Source organism: Artemia sp. Qi Xiang Cuo, chromosome 7 (assembly GCF_049724085.1).
Source record: "Artemia sp. Qi Xiang Cuo chromosome 7, ASM4972408v1, whole genome shotgun sequence".
In the NCBI taxonomy this organism is placed as follows: Eukaryota; Metazoa; Arthropoda; class Branchiopoda; order Anostraca; family Artemiidae; genus Artemia; species Artemia sp. Qi Xiang Cuo.
The window spans coordinates 43,385,108-43,401,561 of NC_142800.1; the positions used below are offsets into that span (position 1 = coordinate 43,385,108).

The following is a 16,454-nucleotide window of genomic DNA, read 5'->3' on the forward strand; positions in this document are numbered from 1 at the left end:
CATCTTGGAACTTGCAGGTCAATTGCATTGAGACAATCGGACCTCAGTAAACACAAAACACTTGGAAGAAAATTCCTTTGGCTTGACGCAGAAAAATTGAAAATTTTTTTCCCAATCGGCTTGAAATCAACAAAGCTTGTTTCCTGGTCAAAAGGACTTGATCTGGCAAAGAAAAATCATTTTTCCCTTCATGCAAATTTTTGCTCGGTGACGAGACTAGACCTGGACGATTATTGGCTAAAAAGATAAGTCTATGAAAATTTATTTTGGCTGATTGGCTTGCTTGGTACTTTCAACATACAAAAAATACCTTGATGGACGAGGTTTAAAAGGGCTAAAAAAAAGAACAAAGGAACGAGACCTAAAAAATGTGCGGTTCTTCTCCGTAATGCCTCATGCACATAGGTTGACCGTCCTTGTACTTCACCGTTCTGTAGGCCTACTTGCTAGATGAGTTACCTTTGTTTCGCTCGTCTATTTTTCTTTAGAATGTTCATCGAGTTATCGGTGTCCCTCCAGTTCCTTCATGCTTATATCGTTGGGTACATTTATGCGCAACATTTTCGACCCTATCCTTCCTACAGGCTACCGCCTGCTATAGTATACTGAGCATGTATTCAAGCTGTTTTACCAAATATTATGTGAATAACGGCACTTTCGACTTTTCGGTCACTTCCACGGCAAGTTATTACAGAGGCTGCCACTCTCAGATTATCATTAACAAGTAAAACAATAAAAAAAACGTCCTAATCCCAACTTGTGTCAAGCGTCCGTTTGCTCCGCAGCTTTACTGCTTCGCATCTTTGCCCGAAACTGTCCCAGGATAGCCTGTATGCTCTCCTCCACATTACTTATTGGTTTGGAAGTGATCCAAAAAAGAACAAAAACCCAAATTATCGACATGTGTTGACTATTGTTGCCAATTGAATTTGCTAATTAAACGGCATTTGCTGAATATTTTTTTTCATCTTCTTTTATGCTCCAAGAGATAATGCGGTTTTCAGTAATGGCCTTTATCGTTTTTTTGCGGTGACTCTTATCTTCTTAAAGACATTGTCTATTGGCTTAAAAGATAAACTAATATGCCGCATGATTTTACGCCCTTTGCGAATTTTTTTTAAATAGCGATATATTCTTTTCTTTGTCTGCGTATCGTTCTTTTGAAGGTTTGATTGCCAAACTACCTACATACTCAAAAAAAATTTCCCCAGGAAAAAAATTAGTTTTTGTGTGCCGCAAAATACAAGTACCACCATCGCCTAAGATAACTTCAGGATATAAATCTGAAACCCCAGACTTCTTTTTTCATCCTTTTTCTTAAAGAGTGATATTCTTTAATACGTTGCAAAAAGTAAACAAAACAGAACATTCAAAAGGACTGATAGAACTTTTGCCGATTTACATTTGCTCTTATCGCTAGAAACCTTTGACTTTGTAAAATAGTACTTTATTCCCAATTTGTCAGTGATTACGAATAGGAAATATTGCAAAATTTTGTGCAACCAAGTTGAATATAATGATAAGGAAATATATAATATTTAAATTCACAAAAGTACCTCAAAACAGCTAATGCTCCCAAACTAATTTCTATTAATCTTTTCCTTTGGTCATTACTACTTATTTTTGTTATTTATTATTATTATTTAATTATATATTTATTATATAATATTCCAGACATGGTTATATTTATTATATATTTTGTTGTTATTTTACTATTTTTAATTACTGCTGGCGCAACTAATTATGGCAAGTCAAGTTATATAGCTCTAAAAAAAAGTTACTACCGTTTTGGCAAAAGAAAAGTCCCTAAAAAATGTATACTCTAACCGAGAAATTTCCTTAAAGCTAGTTGGCTAATTCAAGCTATAAAAATGTTACTATAATATTAACCTATATTTTGTTCATTGATTTAGTTGAGATAATTTTAAGTGGGATTTTATTTCAACCTATACCTCCTACAAATTTAAAAATATGATCCATTCTATATGTTTTTTATATGTGCATTGAGCTTGTGGATATCCTAAGGTGTACTAGTATATTATGAAAAAAAAGTTAATGGCAATTTTGGCAAGTGGTATTATCGCTTCATAAAAGGCACATCAACCAAACATGACACGCGATATTGTGATTCAATTTATTGGTTCGTGTATATAGTATCCTGAGCTGTCAGTCCCTAAAGTGTAATTGAATGGCCAATGCTGTATTTTATTAATCAGTGTTTGGTTCTGGTCTATCAGTCTTGTTGTAATCTGCTGCTTGTCTGCTACATACCAGAAATTCGTTTCACCAGAAGGGCCTCGACATTCGGTGAAGCACAATTTTGTCAAGGCCTTTAAAAACATACAATTTTTGCAAAACAAAGGAAAATAAAGTAAACATCAAACATTACAGACATTCTTAGGGTAGGAGGTTATAGAGGTTTCCCGCTGCGTAGAGGCCTCGTCCTCTCCTGTTGAGAATATTTATAATCATGACAAGCTTGAAGAGGAGGAAAAAGGGATTTGTCATTTCAATAGTTTGACTGTAGGTTTTAGCCTTCATTATGAATGGGTTGACGCCTGATATGTGGGAACAGAAGTATACGAGAGTTGTCTAAAAAGTTTCTGGCCTTAACGTGAAAATGGCAGGGCTTATCCGTAAAGGTTTAATGCGCGGTTCCACAACTTTTGACGGGTACTTACTAAATTTTCTGCTGTTTTGGATGCGCTATTACTGTACGATAAAATCATTTGAATAAGTTGATGGGAGTTTTTTGTGAAAATGGATAAAATCGAATATCGAGCTTTCATCAGGTACCTGTTTTTGAAAGGCGATATACCTACACAAATCAAGGTTGAGACGGATGCTGTGTACGGGGCTCTGCACTATCATTCGCCACCGTCAAATTTTAGGCTGATGAATTCAAACGTGGCTCCTGACAACTACTGACATTAACATCGCTAAAGCTCTCTGAGTAGTGCTAGATAACCGTCAAATTAAAGTGAGAGAGACGTAGAGGCTATGAATATCTTCAAATAAAGTGTTTGCCACATTTTCGATCCGTACATAGGCATGAGAAAGCTGTCAACACGTTGGGAGCTGCGTTTGCTTATGTTATGCCAAAACCATGCAATACTTTAATGGCACAGTTTAGCTCCAATAAATCGAAATTTTAGCCCGATTAGTTGCAGTGGAAGAAATTTCGATACACTGCAAAACACCTCATTAAAAGCACTGTCAAAACAGTGGACTACGAAGGGAGAACCTTCAAAGAATGGTTTTACAACATCGTGGATCCATATATAGGTGTGAGAAAGCTGTCCGCCTGTTGGGTGCCACGTTCACTCCTGTTAGACAAAATGCTCTATTGGCACAGTTCAGGTGCAATCAACCAGAATTTTACCACCAATTAGTTGCAGGGGATGAAACTTGGATACACTTGCTACAAAATACTGGAAAAACATTGGACTGCAAAGGGGGAATCGGTTCCGAAAAAAGCTAAAGAACTTTTTTCCCGGCTGGGAAGTGATGGCGATTGTTTTTTGGGATAGCCATGAAGCTATATTAATCGATTATATCAAACAGAAAATCCATTACAGGAACATACTGTGCATCATTATTTGACTAGCTGAAGATAGAAATAGCGGAAAAACAGCCACATTTGAAAAAAAATGTTTCGCCAAGTCAGTGTACCGTCTCATATCTCAGTGGTTGCAATTGTGAAAATTTATGAATTACGGTTTGAACTGTTCGACCACCCACCTTACTCACCAGATCTAGCCCCAAGCGACTGCTGGGAGGCCATTTCTGGAAGAAGCGTCTAGACTTACAAGAAGACTGTCGAAAAATTGAAACAAATTTAAATAAAAAGCATCTTGGAACTTCTTTAGGCAAGAAGATTTTCAGACCACCCTCTTACTTACATTGATGATGTCCTATCTATAAACCTTAAGCTGGAAAAAGCTTCTAAGTCCATTCTGTTTTAACACTTAGATGGCGCTTAAGCGTATTTATTTTGAAAATTGTGTGGGTTACAGGAGAAATCGTAACCCACGTTACGATACCACGTAATCATCATTGAAAACAGTGTTTGTTGTTGGCCGATATTTGGTATCGTTGATAATATTATGATATATCTGACGAATGATCAATATCTGGATCTTAAACGCCATTCAAATGAGGGTCAGTAAAAAGTCCGCCTTTGCTCTTTTACTTGACCTACTCACAGGTTAGATATAGAATGGACAGGTGTTTCAAACGTTATAGTGGTGCTTTTGCCTTCTGAGGATGTCAAAATTGTGCTACGTGAAAGCTTTCCATCCTTCTCTAAGTCCTGCCTTTATATATAATTTTCAAACGTCATCTAGTTAATAAAGACTGTGGTTGAGACTCAAATATTGCTGAGGACCCATGAAAGAGTTGACTGTAGAGTGATGAGTTTGGCTTTGATGTCGGCCAAATCTGCAGCAAAATGTGCTCGTGCTGTCATTCTTTGCAAGGCAGCCTAACTATCTGAAGCTAGTTTGTTGAGCTCACATAACGAAGTGTTTTTTGTCAAGAGAGAGATGTTTCGAGATGGTTTTCAGTCTCGTAGAGTCTTTGAAGGGCCTATAACATACAGTTCTATGAACCTATAGTTCTAAGAGACAACTATTCCCTTAAGTAATGTATAGCTCAGTACAGGGACTTGCAGAGATACTGCACGAGGCAGACATGAGACTTATGAGTGTGTCTGCAGCCTCTGTTCCTACCTTAAGGTTTCTTTTCGAAAGTCAACCAATTTGTCAATAACAGGCGGAACGAAGTCTGAAACCATTGATTTGTGACTATTCTTGAGTATTGCAGCTAAAAAAAAAAGCCTTTTTCTTTTCCCGAGAAGGTTCGTATCTGGTTATTTGTAATTCTTTTTCGGTGTATCCGAAGTTGGTATTCAGTCATTTGATTAAATTTGAGGTTTGTGCACAAAGAAAATACCCCAATCCTGGCTAGATAAGTAGATTTAAGTATCTCGGGTATTTATCAAATGAACAATTTTTTAATTTTATTTTCCAGACAAAGAAATGACTTGTTTGTTTTATTTGCTTATGTATTGCATAAAGCACATCTAGCATTTGCATCATAATAAAATGGTTGAGCGATGTTGATCAACTAGCCTTAAAGGGCTAAATATTTGCCTGACTCGTAAAAACGTAACACAAATGAATATAAAAAATTTTCCGATGCTTTTTTTTAGTTTTTTTTGTGCCCCCCTCCCCGAAAAAAAACAAACTTTTGTAACCTTCCCCTACCCCGAAAAAAAAAATCCTGGATACGACCCTGAGTGCGATGCATATATTTGTTTAACGATTAATATAGAACATTTTTTGTCGCAATATTTTCCAGAACATTGTTCTCTTTTGTTTCCATTTTCCTAGACTTTCAGTGAATTTTCAAAATTCAAGGGAAAGGACATGTTTCTTTTCCGTAATTTCCCTAAACTCGTGGTTCTGATTTGGTATGTGACGAAAAAAAACTATCATTAAATAGAAATTGACATTAGTTTGAAACTTTTCCTATCAACAAAAGCTTATTTTTTATTTATGAAGATTAATTGGCCATCTCGAAGAATTTAATTGGTAAATGACATCATGCTACCAATTTCGAATTTTAGATACTGACTAATTCATGACTTGAAGCGAGACCATACATAGCTATTGTTTGAATGCTTTTATAATACCCAAAGATGGTTAAAAATGGATGGAAATGCCGTTCAACGGGTTATGAAAAAACTTGCTGTAAATTATATGATTTAATTTTTTTTTGTAAATATTTATGTTTTACTTTTAGATATATTTGTTGAACAACCTGACGAGAAGTCCGTAATCACTTATGTCGTCACATACTATCATTATTTCTCAAAGCTTCGTCAAGAGACAGTTCAGGGAAAAAGGATCGGAAAAGTTGTTGGTTTGGCTATGGAGAATGACAGGATGATTCATGACTACGAAACCCTGACTTCAGATCTTCTTGCTTGGATTGAAGCCACAATTCAGGCGCTCAACGAAAGAAACTTTTTGAATTCGTTGACTGGTGTCCAAAAGCAACTGACTCAATTTAACACCTACAGAACTGTTGAAAAACCTCCCAAATTTGTTGAAAAGGGGAATTTGGAAATTCTTCTTTTTACACTTCAAAGCAAAATGAGAGCAAATAACCAAAAGCCTTACTTTCCAAAGGAAGGTAAAATGATATCTGACATTAATAAGGCTTGGGAGAGGCTCGAAAAGTCAGAACACGAAAGAGAACTGGCTCTAAGGGAGGAGCTTATAAGACAAGAGAAGCTAGAACAGCTGGCTGCAAGGTTTGATAGGAAGGCTGGCATGAGAGAAACGTGGCTGAGTGAAAATCAGAGACTCGTTTCACAGGTTAGTAATCGATTGACACGTAGATTAGGCGCTTTAATTAAAAACTCATTATTTATATTTGTCATGACTCTGATTTAGGGGCAGTATATACTACAATAATGGGGTGCTAATTCACGGAAATATAGGAGAAGGCAAGGATCTTTTTTTGTGAAATTACAGACTTATTTTTTTAAATATAGTAGAGGGAGGGGGTAGTTGCAAGATTAAAAAAGTAAGATCTAAATTCAGCAATAAAAGAACTGTAACACGCTTATTTTATATAGTAAATTACTTGTACGTAAATTGTACGTAATTAATTTCCTTAAGATTCCTCCATCTCATTCAGACAAGACACAAAAAGCATAAAAAAAGAAACAAAATTCAAGATTAAAGACTGATCCTGGAATTACCCCATGAAAGCGTAAGTATCATCGCTAAAAAGAATTTTAGGAATTTTAGTAAAAGGGTTGAAACTTTTTTTTCTTCTATAGATCTAAAAAATGGAAGGTATTTCTGTTTGACTAACATTAATAAATAGAAATAACGATGAATTATTTGAGACCTACGGTAACATGAAGCTCACTCACAGACCAATAAAGTTCAGATAAAAATCCAAGGGTAATGATACAACTTGTATATTGATTAAATCAAACATTTCGTGGTAACGAACTGTGGAGCGACGTAGCTCAGTAGTAACCGAAACTCTAAAAATGGAATTTTGTTATCAATAGATGTATCAAAATTATTGGCTTATTATACTGATTAATTAAAAAAACGTTTTCCACAAAATAAGTTTTTCAAAGAAAAGTAAAGAACTCCATTAAACAAAAAATGAGCAAAAATGAAATCAAATAATCTATCAAACGTTAAACTACCACAGATCAGCATCGATAAATAAATGAAACCCAAAACGAACAGAAATTACAATAATTAACTGAGTCAAACCCAAAACGAGCCAAAATTAACATAAGTTGGGTGCAAAACCCCTGTGCCTTCCCAAGGCCAAAACAAAATTTGCACTTTACTGAAAAAATGTATATGTTTTTACTTTTATAACTTTAACAAGTCAAATAATACTAACATTTTAATTAATAAATTTCAGTATATGTATATTAAACTGACAATGCGCATTCATTTATATTTTTTCAGTGAAGTGCAAATTTTGTTCTGGCCTTGGGAAGGCATAGGGGTTTTGCGCCCAACTTATGTTAATTTATGCTCGTTTTGTGTTAGGGGGATTTGACAGAATTCCTATACGAAATTCTTTATATTTCTCTTACTTTAACTTTACCAACTCAATTTTATATAGTGATGTTCCGGTGGAATTGTCCGGGAAAAATTTTCAGCGGGTTGGGTTTCCGGGAAAAAAACTTCCAAGGAAGGGGGATTTCCAGAATGAAAAAAAAAAAAAAATGGAAGAACTTTGTCTTTTTCAAATGAAAGTATGGTAAGGATGATTTATCAGGCTGAATCCTCCTCAAGATATTTTACGGAGGAGTGGATTTTCAGCGAGGATCGAATTGCTGCGAGGAAAATTTGCGTGCAGGAGGGGGGGGTATATTTTACGTTGGAGGAACTTCTCACGGAGTAGTCCCCTATGAGGGGAGGGAATTTTTATGGAAGGCGAGCCAGATTTACCGGTTTTATTTGAAAAACAATCAGAAATTACATAAAAAAAAATAAGTTTTTTCAACTGAAAGTAAAAGTGCTAAAAACTTTAGCGTAAAGAGCAATGTATTGAGGAGGGTGGCAACTTTTCATATACAGAATAATTTCTGTTCGTTTTGAGATTTTAATGTTGCTCCTTACTTTCAGCTGAAAAAACATGTTAATTGATTGATTACTTGTATACACAATTAAAGGTCTTTTTTGTGTTAGGACAACTTTGGCTTTGACCTGGCCGCTGTTGAAGCTGCAGCCAAGAAGCATGAAGCCATTGAAACTGACATCTTTGCCTACGAAGAACGAGTCGCAGCCGTGGTTGCAGTTGTCAATGAACTAGAAGATGAAAATTACCATGACATACAGCGGATTTATGAACGTAAAGACAACGTACTCCGTCTATGGAGTTACTTGATAGAGCTTCTTCGTGCTAGACGAATGAGACTTGAACTGTCGCTCCAACTTCAACAGAACTTCCAGGAGATGTTGTACATTCTTGATGCGATGGAAGAGCTCAAGGTAAAATCCTTGTATCTTGTTAGGGCTTTGAGAAGCGAATATGATATGTTATGGACTTGACTCACACTATCCAGAAAGGCTTAAAAGCTTGTACTGTTACTACTGTTCAAGTATGAGGAGGTCAGCTTTTTTAGGAGGGGGTGGAGGGGGGGGGTGAAAAAATACATCGTTAGATCTATTGTGCTGATGCTGTTTAAGTTTGGTTTCTCTTAAAGATAAAATTCGAACTGGATAAGATCTGACGTTGGATCAGTTTTAGCCATTAAAAAGAAGGTCCATATTGTTTAGCCGTAATTTCAAAGGTAAAGAACTTTAGGTGTTTTAGAAGAATAAGTGTACTTAGATTACTGTTTAATTTACTGTTAGAATTGTCTTGTTAAATTACTGTTTAACTCAAATACAAATATATTGCCAATATGTATTAATTTCTGTGTTTAATCAATTATTATGTATTTTTAAGTGTTAGTTTTTAAATGCCACTCGGTTTCTGATTTCCCTGTATTTGAGTAGTATATTTGTAATGACCGTCCACACAATGTGAAACTTTGTACAGGGTGCTGTTTCGGGAGCATACCCTCTAACTGGTACAGCTTACAAAAAAAATGCGTTTGTGCATGATTCACAGATCAATCTGAAAACTCCAAATACCGAATTTTCTATAAAGCTTGCTTCTGGATTTTGTAGAAACTTTTACACAAAATTAAATACATGTCTGGATATACAAAGGTATCATCATTACCAGTGTCGAATAGAACAATTTAAATATGTTCACGTGCTTTCGGCCAACTAAAATGACATTTAACATAAATGTCATTTAATAATACACCGTGACATAAATGCTTCCTGTACAAGTAGGGGGTAGGTGTTTTATTATTTTATTACGCATAGCTATCGTTTATATATTACCTATCTTGTACTAAAACAAATCTAGTAGTAATCCTTCGTAAATGGCTAGGTTGTCAGTCCTTAGTTTTACGTACTTTTATCGCATTTTTTATGTGGTATCATTAATTATCCAGTGGTGTCAAATAAGATAAAAAAAATTAAAGATTCTCTAGAGCCATTGCTGGCGCATTGGGTGTCGAATTGCCGTTTCAGTTGCTGTTTTTTTTTACTGGGACAAGTAGCAAGCCTGTCGCCCAACCTTGGTACGGCGAGGATCGAACCCTGGACCCCATATTGCCAAGCAGGGCATCAATCCACTGTGCTGCAACAAATGTGCTGCAATAAGAATAGACTGTAACCATCAATTCAGTTTTCAATGCAGTTTCCAAAATCTTACAGCAATGCAAATTTTAGACAATCTTTATAGTTACAATTTAGTCGCTTTGCAAGAAGCTAAAGCTTCTTCAAACTACTTATCAGGAATTCCGATTTCCTGTATAATGGGTTCATTCTGTTCACATGTATTTAATCTAAGGAAGAACTTAGTAAACTTTTCTGCTATTATTTAGCATTCTTTAGCATTACAAATGGTCCTTTAGCTGTAACAAATAGTCCTTGCCGAGAAATCACACATGTCTGAAGAAAAATGTGTGTTATCAGCTACATAAAAATAGCTTTGTTTGATGATGCACTTTAATGCCAAACAACTCAGGACTGGACATACCCCCGCTTTACCTGAAATTAGGTTGGGGGGGGGGGGGTTACCTTAAATTATATACTTTTACCTATCGAGGTAAAAGCCAGAATATTCACAGCAGAAAAAAGTCATGTATTAAGATACGCAGTTTTATCCTTAGTGGATCCCGTCATAAATGTCATGCTACAACGAATCCTTCAGGATATATACTAGATTTTCTATTATGAATACTTACCAGATATTCGTCATTTCATCTCTATTTAGAAGTTTTCAATCTTGTCATTCCCATGGTTTCATCGTAGTTCACTGTATCTTCTCTCTTTCTCGAAGTGTGTATTGTCCGCTTGGTGGAATCAAGGGGCTCCGAGGTACCACGCTCGAGGAACCCTTATATAGAATAGAATTTTATTTTAAAATTTGTTTCACAGCATTTTTTGCCGAATTTGAATTTTTTGTCCAAAAAAAAACACTATATATATTTCAAAGGTACGATGCATATATGTAATTAAGATACATACATATATATATATATATATATATATATATATATATATATATATATATATATATATATATATATATATATATATATATATATATATATATATATATATATATATATATATATATATATATATATATATATATATATATATATATATATATATATATATATATATATATATATATATATATATATATATATATATATATATATATATATATATATAAAATAAAGATGCATACACACATATATCATCAAAAGAACGTGACATTCACTTTGAACATAATTCATTGTAAAAAAAAATATATGAAAAAGGTCAACACTTAATTAAAAAGTTAAAAATAAAAACAAAATAGAGAACGATGAAATTAATGAAAAAAAAAACAAAAAAAAATGACGAGTCAAAAATTTAGTTAAAAAGTTAAAAAGAAAAAAAAAATCTATAACAGTAAAATTAAAGACTAAGTCTCCTGGCTATAGTACAACTCAACAAAACTCGGAACAAAACTCTTCCGATACCTTTCATGTTTAGTGTGGATGGGAGTCAGGTTGGAGACTTTTTGGGATTTTATACGGGACGGTCTGTTGCGGGCATCAAAGTAGGGTTCGGGGATGATGGAACGTAATCGAGGAACAGACAGGGTCTTGGTACCGAAACGAAGGCATAGGAGGTTCCTTTTCTCAGCCAACGTGGTGATCTTGAACTTACCTAGTAGATAATGATATGGAACCTTCCCTTCACCACTGATTATTCTAAGTGCTCGTTTTGGACATTTTCAATCTCATAAATATGCTCTGAAGAAAGACCAAAATGCCGCACTGGACAAGCAAACTCCAGTATTGGCCGAATAAAAGAACAATAAAGTTGGAGAAGATCCTTAGGGGGGCAAGAAAATTTTATCAAAAGTTTTAGAAGGGAAACCAAGAGGGAAGCTTGTTTTAGGATGTTTTGAACATGGGCATCCCACTTCAAGTCAGCAGTTATTGTCATCCCAAGTAGTTTAATGCATGTGACAGATATTTTGGGAGGAATGAGGTTTGTGCAAGAAGGGGATGATTTTAAAAAATTAACCGTCATGACTGAGGATTTATTAGCATTAACTTTCATCTTCGACAAAGAAGCCTCCTGGGTGATATCGTCAAGTAATGTCATAACTGAGCTTTTAATATTTCGTCGACAAACCTCAAGTCTAGAAAGGTCGTCGACTTTCTTCCATCACTCTATATGATACGTCATGAGGCAATTAACTTGTATAAGGAAAAAATGAGACCCGTCAGGGGTCCTTGGGGGAGCCTACATAATATTGGAAGGGGATCGGAATAAACCTTTTCATATTTAAGCACTTGAAAACGATTGGTTAAAAAGGAGGCAACGATTTTAACTGGAAAGGGACTTAATTGAAACTCCGTCAGCAGTTTATTTAAGAGGACATTGTGGTCAATTAGGTCGAACGCTCTCTGGAGATCAGTTAATAAAAGGTTCAACCAAGTATCAGGGTTTTCAAGGTTTTTAAGAATGGTGCCAAGAAGACTAAAACAATAGTTTGACGTAAACGTCTCTTTCAGGTTTCCAAATTGTTGTAAGTCAATAAGTTCAAGAATCTCTGCCTTTAACCAATTAGCTATGAAACCCTCATACATTTTTGAAAAAACTGGGGTTAAGGTGATCGGTCGAACTCCAGTAAAATCCTTTACGCCTCCCTTCTTTTGGATTGGAGTAACATAGCACTGCTTCCAACGACGACGGGTAACATCAGGAATTATTAACATCATTAAGAATACTAACAAGGGGCGTTGATAGTTTATCGGGGAAATTTTATTAGATCAGTTGGGATATCAATAGGACAAATACTAGTTTTTTTCAGTTTCTTTTTTCTATTATTTGCTTCGCTGAAATTTCCGGGATTTTATCTTTTGGAGTTTCAGAGATTAGCTGATTTTCCGAGAGAGGGGGGAACGTCTGCACAATGCTAGCTAGGTGTTTATTAAGCTCATTAAGCGCTGTCTGTTCAGGCTGTCTGTTATATAGGCTAGGGTCAAAGAGTATTTTAAATGGTTCTAACTTTCATGATAATGTTTGGTTCAATGATCAGGATGTGCCAAATTTTGTGACTGACCGTCGGTTAAAAGTCGTAGATCAGTCAATATAAACATTTGTAGATATAAAAGCTCTCCCTTACAGCAAAATAGTTTTCGAATAAAAGCAATAGAATTTTCTCATAAAAAATACTTATTTTATATTGATAAAAATCAGTAAATCGTCGACAGTAATTCCTAGCGCGTTCATAATGTAACAACACTAGTCAGGTGAAAAAATTATCTCAAGATGCTAAAATTAACTGAGAAAGTTGCTAAAATTAAAAAATACGTTGCTAAGCTGTTCTCCAAGGGGGGATCCACAGGGAATCCTCTCTTTCAGAATAAATCAACAAACGATTTTTGGCAAGTGTGTTAAAAGTGTAAAAATGTGAAGTATGGTCCATAGACGTGACAGCGACAATATACCTATAATATCTGTTGTGAATAATTCTTCAGTAATGCCATAGCCGTTTTACGCATTCGTAATCTTTTGATTAGTCAGAAAGGGATGCACAAACCCATTTTTTTCTTTTTTGGCACATCCTATAAGTTTACATTTTTGCTCTATTATAATTAACTGTTTTTTATCATTGAATCGGATGATTTTTATTATAATAACGATGATACTACATGAATACTGAGTGTCTAGTTTTTATGAGGTGTCTGTCCAACATGACTTAATCATCAACATACAATAATCGATATTGTGACTATTTACCAAAAAAGTATATCTAGGCCCATGGTTTGTGTCACTCATCGTGTGCAGGTAATAACGATTCCCTCTGCTGTGAGAATTAATTTTGTGGTATGCTCACAGCCTGAATTTTACTAGAGACAGAATAACTGAAAAGTTGTTTAAAAGTTGATGTTTTTCATGCTATTATTAAGGACTAATTGTTTGTACAAGGAAAGGGTTTTTAGGTATCCAAGGTGCAACATTTCCCAACTTTTTCAGTTGGTGAGAAAAGAGAATTTAAGTCATTTAGAAAAAAGAACAAATAGAAAGGTGTAAAATATCTTGATAACCAAATATGATAGAGGAATTGAGATTGGACTGATCAATGATTTGCTTCGTCTGAGGGAATTGGCTGCTAATTTGAATTTATATGATATATGAGAATAATAACAGCAAGTCAATAACATTTCCCTATTATTAATATAGTTACTTTAGCATGTCAACCATAAAACATTAATCATTCTATTTTCTTCAAAGGAAAAGGGGGATATGTAGACAATGATAAATTATTTCTTCTCCATGCTACGCTGTAAGAATTTAACATTTTTTAGCACAAGGGAGTTTATGAATAAACCTTTCTGTCTATATGTCTTGAGACGAGGCTGGTATAAAGGTATTAAGTTATAATAGCCCGGAAATAAAGTACAAAGTTTTTCGTGGCGTCAAATCAAATTGAAGTCTTGAAAAACGCCTAATGGTTATTCGTTCTGCTATGTGAGTTACCTGTAGTGCGACTTCCGCTGTTCTTTAAGAACTAGTCTGATTTATCTAACTCTAATACTGGTTTCAAATTACTATTCCTTAACATATACCGCTAAGTTTGTAAAATGGTCTGTGATTGATTAGACAAAAATAACGTGCAAATCAGAAAGTGTTTTACATTGGTACGGAGTTTATGTGAACCAGTGTCATTAAGCTATTTAACGAATGTGAAATTACTATAATTCTTAGGGTAGAATTTACGTTTACGAATTACGATGATGAAGTTGATTTTTGTTGCTATAAAAATGAAGTACCAAGAGTTTAAGGGGAAAAAAAGCAATTGTTATATTACTAAACTAATTGAATTTAACCAAGTTCCTTTTATCTTCTCAAGAATTTTAATCTTTCACAGAGTTTGCAATTTTCTTTTTATTGTTTCAATAGTAGCATATTTAATTTATAGATATAGGTTTAAACATGAAAAGTACAGTGTATGAAATTCATAATAGAAGTGTAGAAAGATTTAAAGGAAATGGGAACTTCCTGGGAGGGTGTAAAGAGGGAGGCTTTGAATAGATTGGGATGAAGAAGGAGCGTGCATAGCTGTGTCGGCCTCAGGCGGCTTGGTGCTGCGGTGAGTTGTTAGTAGTAGTAGGAGTAGTAGTATGAAATTTATATGCATTTGTGTATCAAATGTTTAAAATTTAGAAGCATTTACTTTTAACTAAAACAAAGTAGAGGGTGAGTGCCGAAATAGTAGCAACCACCGCTCAAGGTCTTCAAGATGTCCTTTCTTATTTTGTAAATAGACACAAAAGAAATGTTTGTTTTGTAGGTAAGACTTCTCAGTGAAGATTTTGGAAAGCATTTGATGGGTGTTGAAGATCTGCTGCAAAAGCATGCCCTTGTTGAAGCAGACATTAATGTTCTCGGTGATAGAGTGAAAAGTGTAGTACAACACTCGCAGAAATTTTTGGACATTGCTGCTACTGAAGGATACCGGCCCTGTGATCCAGCAATTATCGTGGATAGAGTTCAACAGCTTGAGGCTAGTATTATTCCATGCTTAAAATTTGTTTTTCTTTTCTGTAATGCCGTTTATACGAGGGTTGAAGTACTATTGCAACCCCCCTAGTGATTTATCGGAAAGTGTGTTTTCTGACCTTGAAGTAGAAATTTCTATAGTAATTTCTTGGCATTTACGTATAATTGTTTCTGCTATTTAATTTCGACCTTTTTCTGCCATCTAGTTTGAATATTCTTGTTTTTAAATGTAATTTTTGGTTCCAAAAGTAAAAAGTCATATTTCCCTGCGTAAACGTTTCAAAACGATGAAAATTAGTGCAAAATTTCTGGCAAAAACAGCCAAACGCAAGACATGGCTTTGTTTGCTTTCTGTTTTCAGTGACTTATTTACTAAGTCCTGAAAGTTGTTTTTTTCTTTTTCTTACGACCATTCTTTCAGTCCTCATTGAATACCAGAAAAGCTAACCGTTTTGTGAGAACAATCAGCTTTTGATTGGCTCTCGGGAATTTTCGAAGCAGCGATGCTTGCTGGATTTTAAAAATCGAAAGTAGTAATTTGCTTATTTATTAATACAAACAGTATAAAGTATAACTTTTCTTTTTTTTATATAATAAGCTGTTCATAACACTCTTTAACTATTATTCTCTTGAAGCATATCAATCTAAAATGTTTTTTTAAGTGGTTTTAAAAATGACTTCTTGTTTATTACCTAAAGGTCGCCATTTAAAGTAGTATTTCAGTAAACATCTTTTTGGCAGATTTAAAGGGATTTTAAATCTGCTTAATTTGCCACAATACTAAATACTTAGGAAATAGCGTTTTCTTTTTTTTGAAATTAGGAATTTCAGTTTCAAAATTCAAATTTCATTTCGAATTAAAATTTTTTTTTATAAAAATGAAATGAAATGCACTAACAGAGCAATGTAGAGCTCATAGGATCTTGGCGGTTTGTGGCCGATTCATAAAAAAAAAAAAAAAAACTATAATTGGATGATTGAGATTGCTAGGCTTCATGCCCATAGAGTTAAGCTGAATTTTTTCCTTCAAGTAATAAATAATCAGATTAATTTTAGTCCAGTATTCACGAATTAGGCATATGTTTTCTCGAGAAAATCTTGGCAGGTTATTCTTACCCCACATTCTTCCTCCTTACCCCACATTTCAGGCTACCCCGAAAAGCGAGTTTGCTGCAGTTCAGGATAATTAAGGGGTTTTAAAAGATCTAATTTGTCTATATACTTTGATTTGAGATAATGCACCAAAACCATTTAAGGGTAAAA

The 16,454-nt window shown here is 34.6% G+C and overlaps 1 protein-coding gene across 6 annotated transcripts in view; it reads left to right on the plus strand.

Moving 5' to 3' along the window:
• beta-Spec (spectrin beta chain) overlaps positions 1-16,454 on the plus strand; it is a 172,627-nt gene that overhangs the window by 62,816 nt on the left and 93,357 nt on the right. For all 6 annotated transcript variants that reach the window (XM_089092294.1, XM_089092290.1, XM_089092293.1 and 3 more), the window contains exons 6-8: positions 5,806-6,383; positions 8,241-8,543; positions 14,983-15,195. In XM_089092294.1, coding sequence (XP_088948420.1) covers positions 5,806-6,383; positions 8,241-8,543; positions 14,983-15,195 — 1,094 coding nt within the window. The remainder of the gene's footprint in view (positions 1-5,805; positions 6,384-8,240; positions 8,544-14,982; positions 15,196-16,454) is intronic.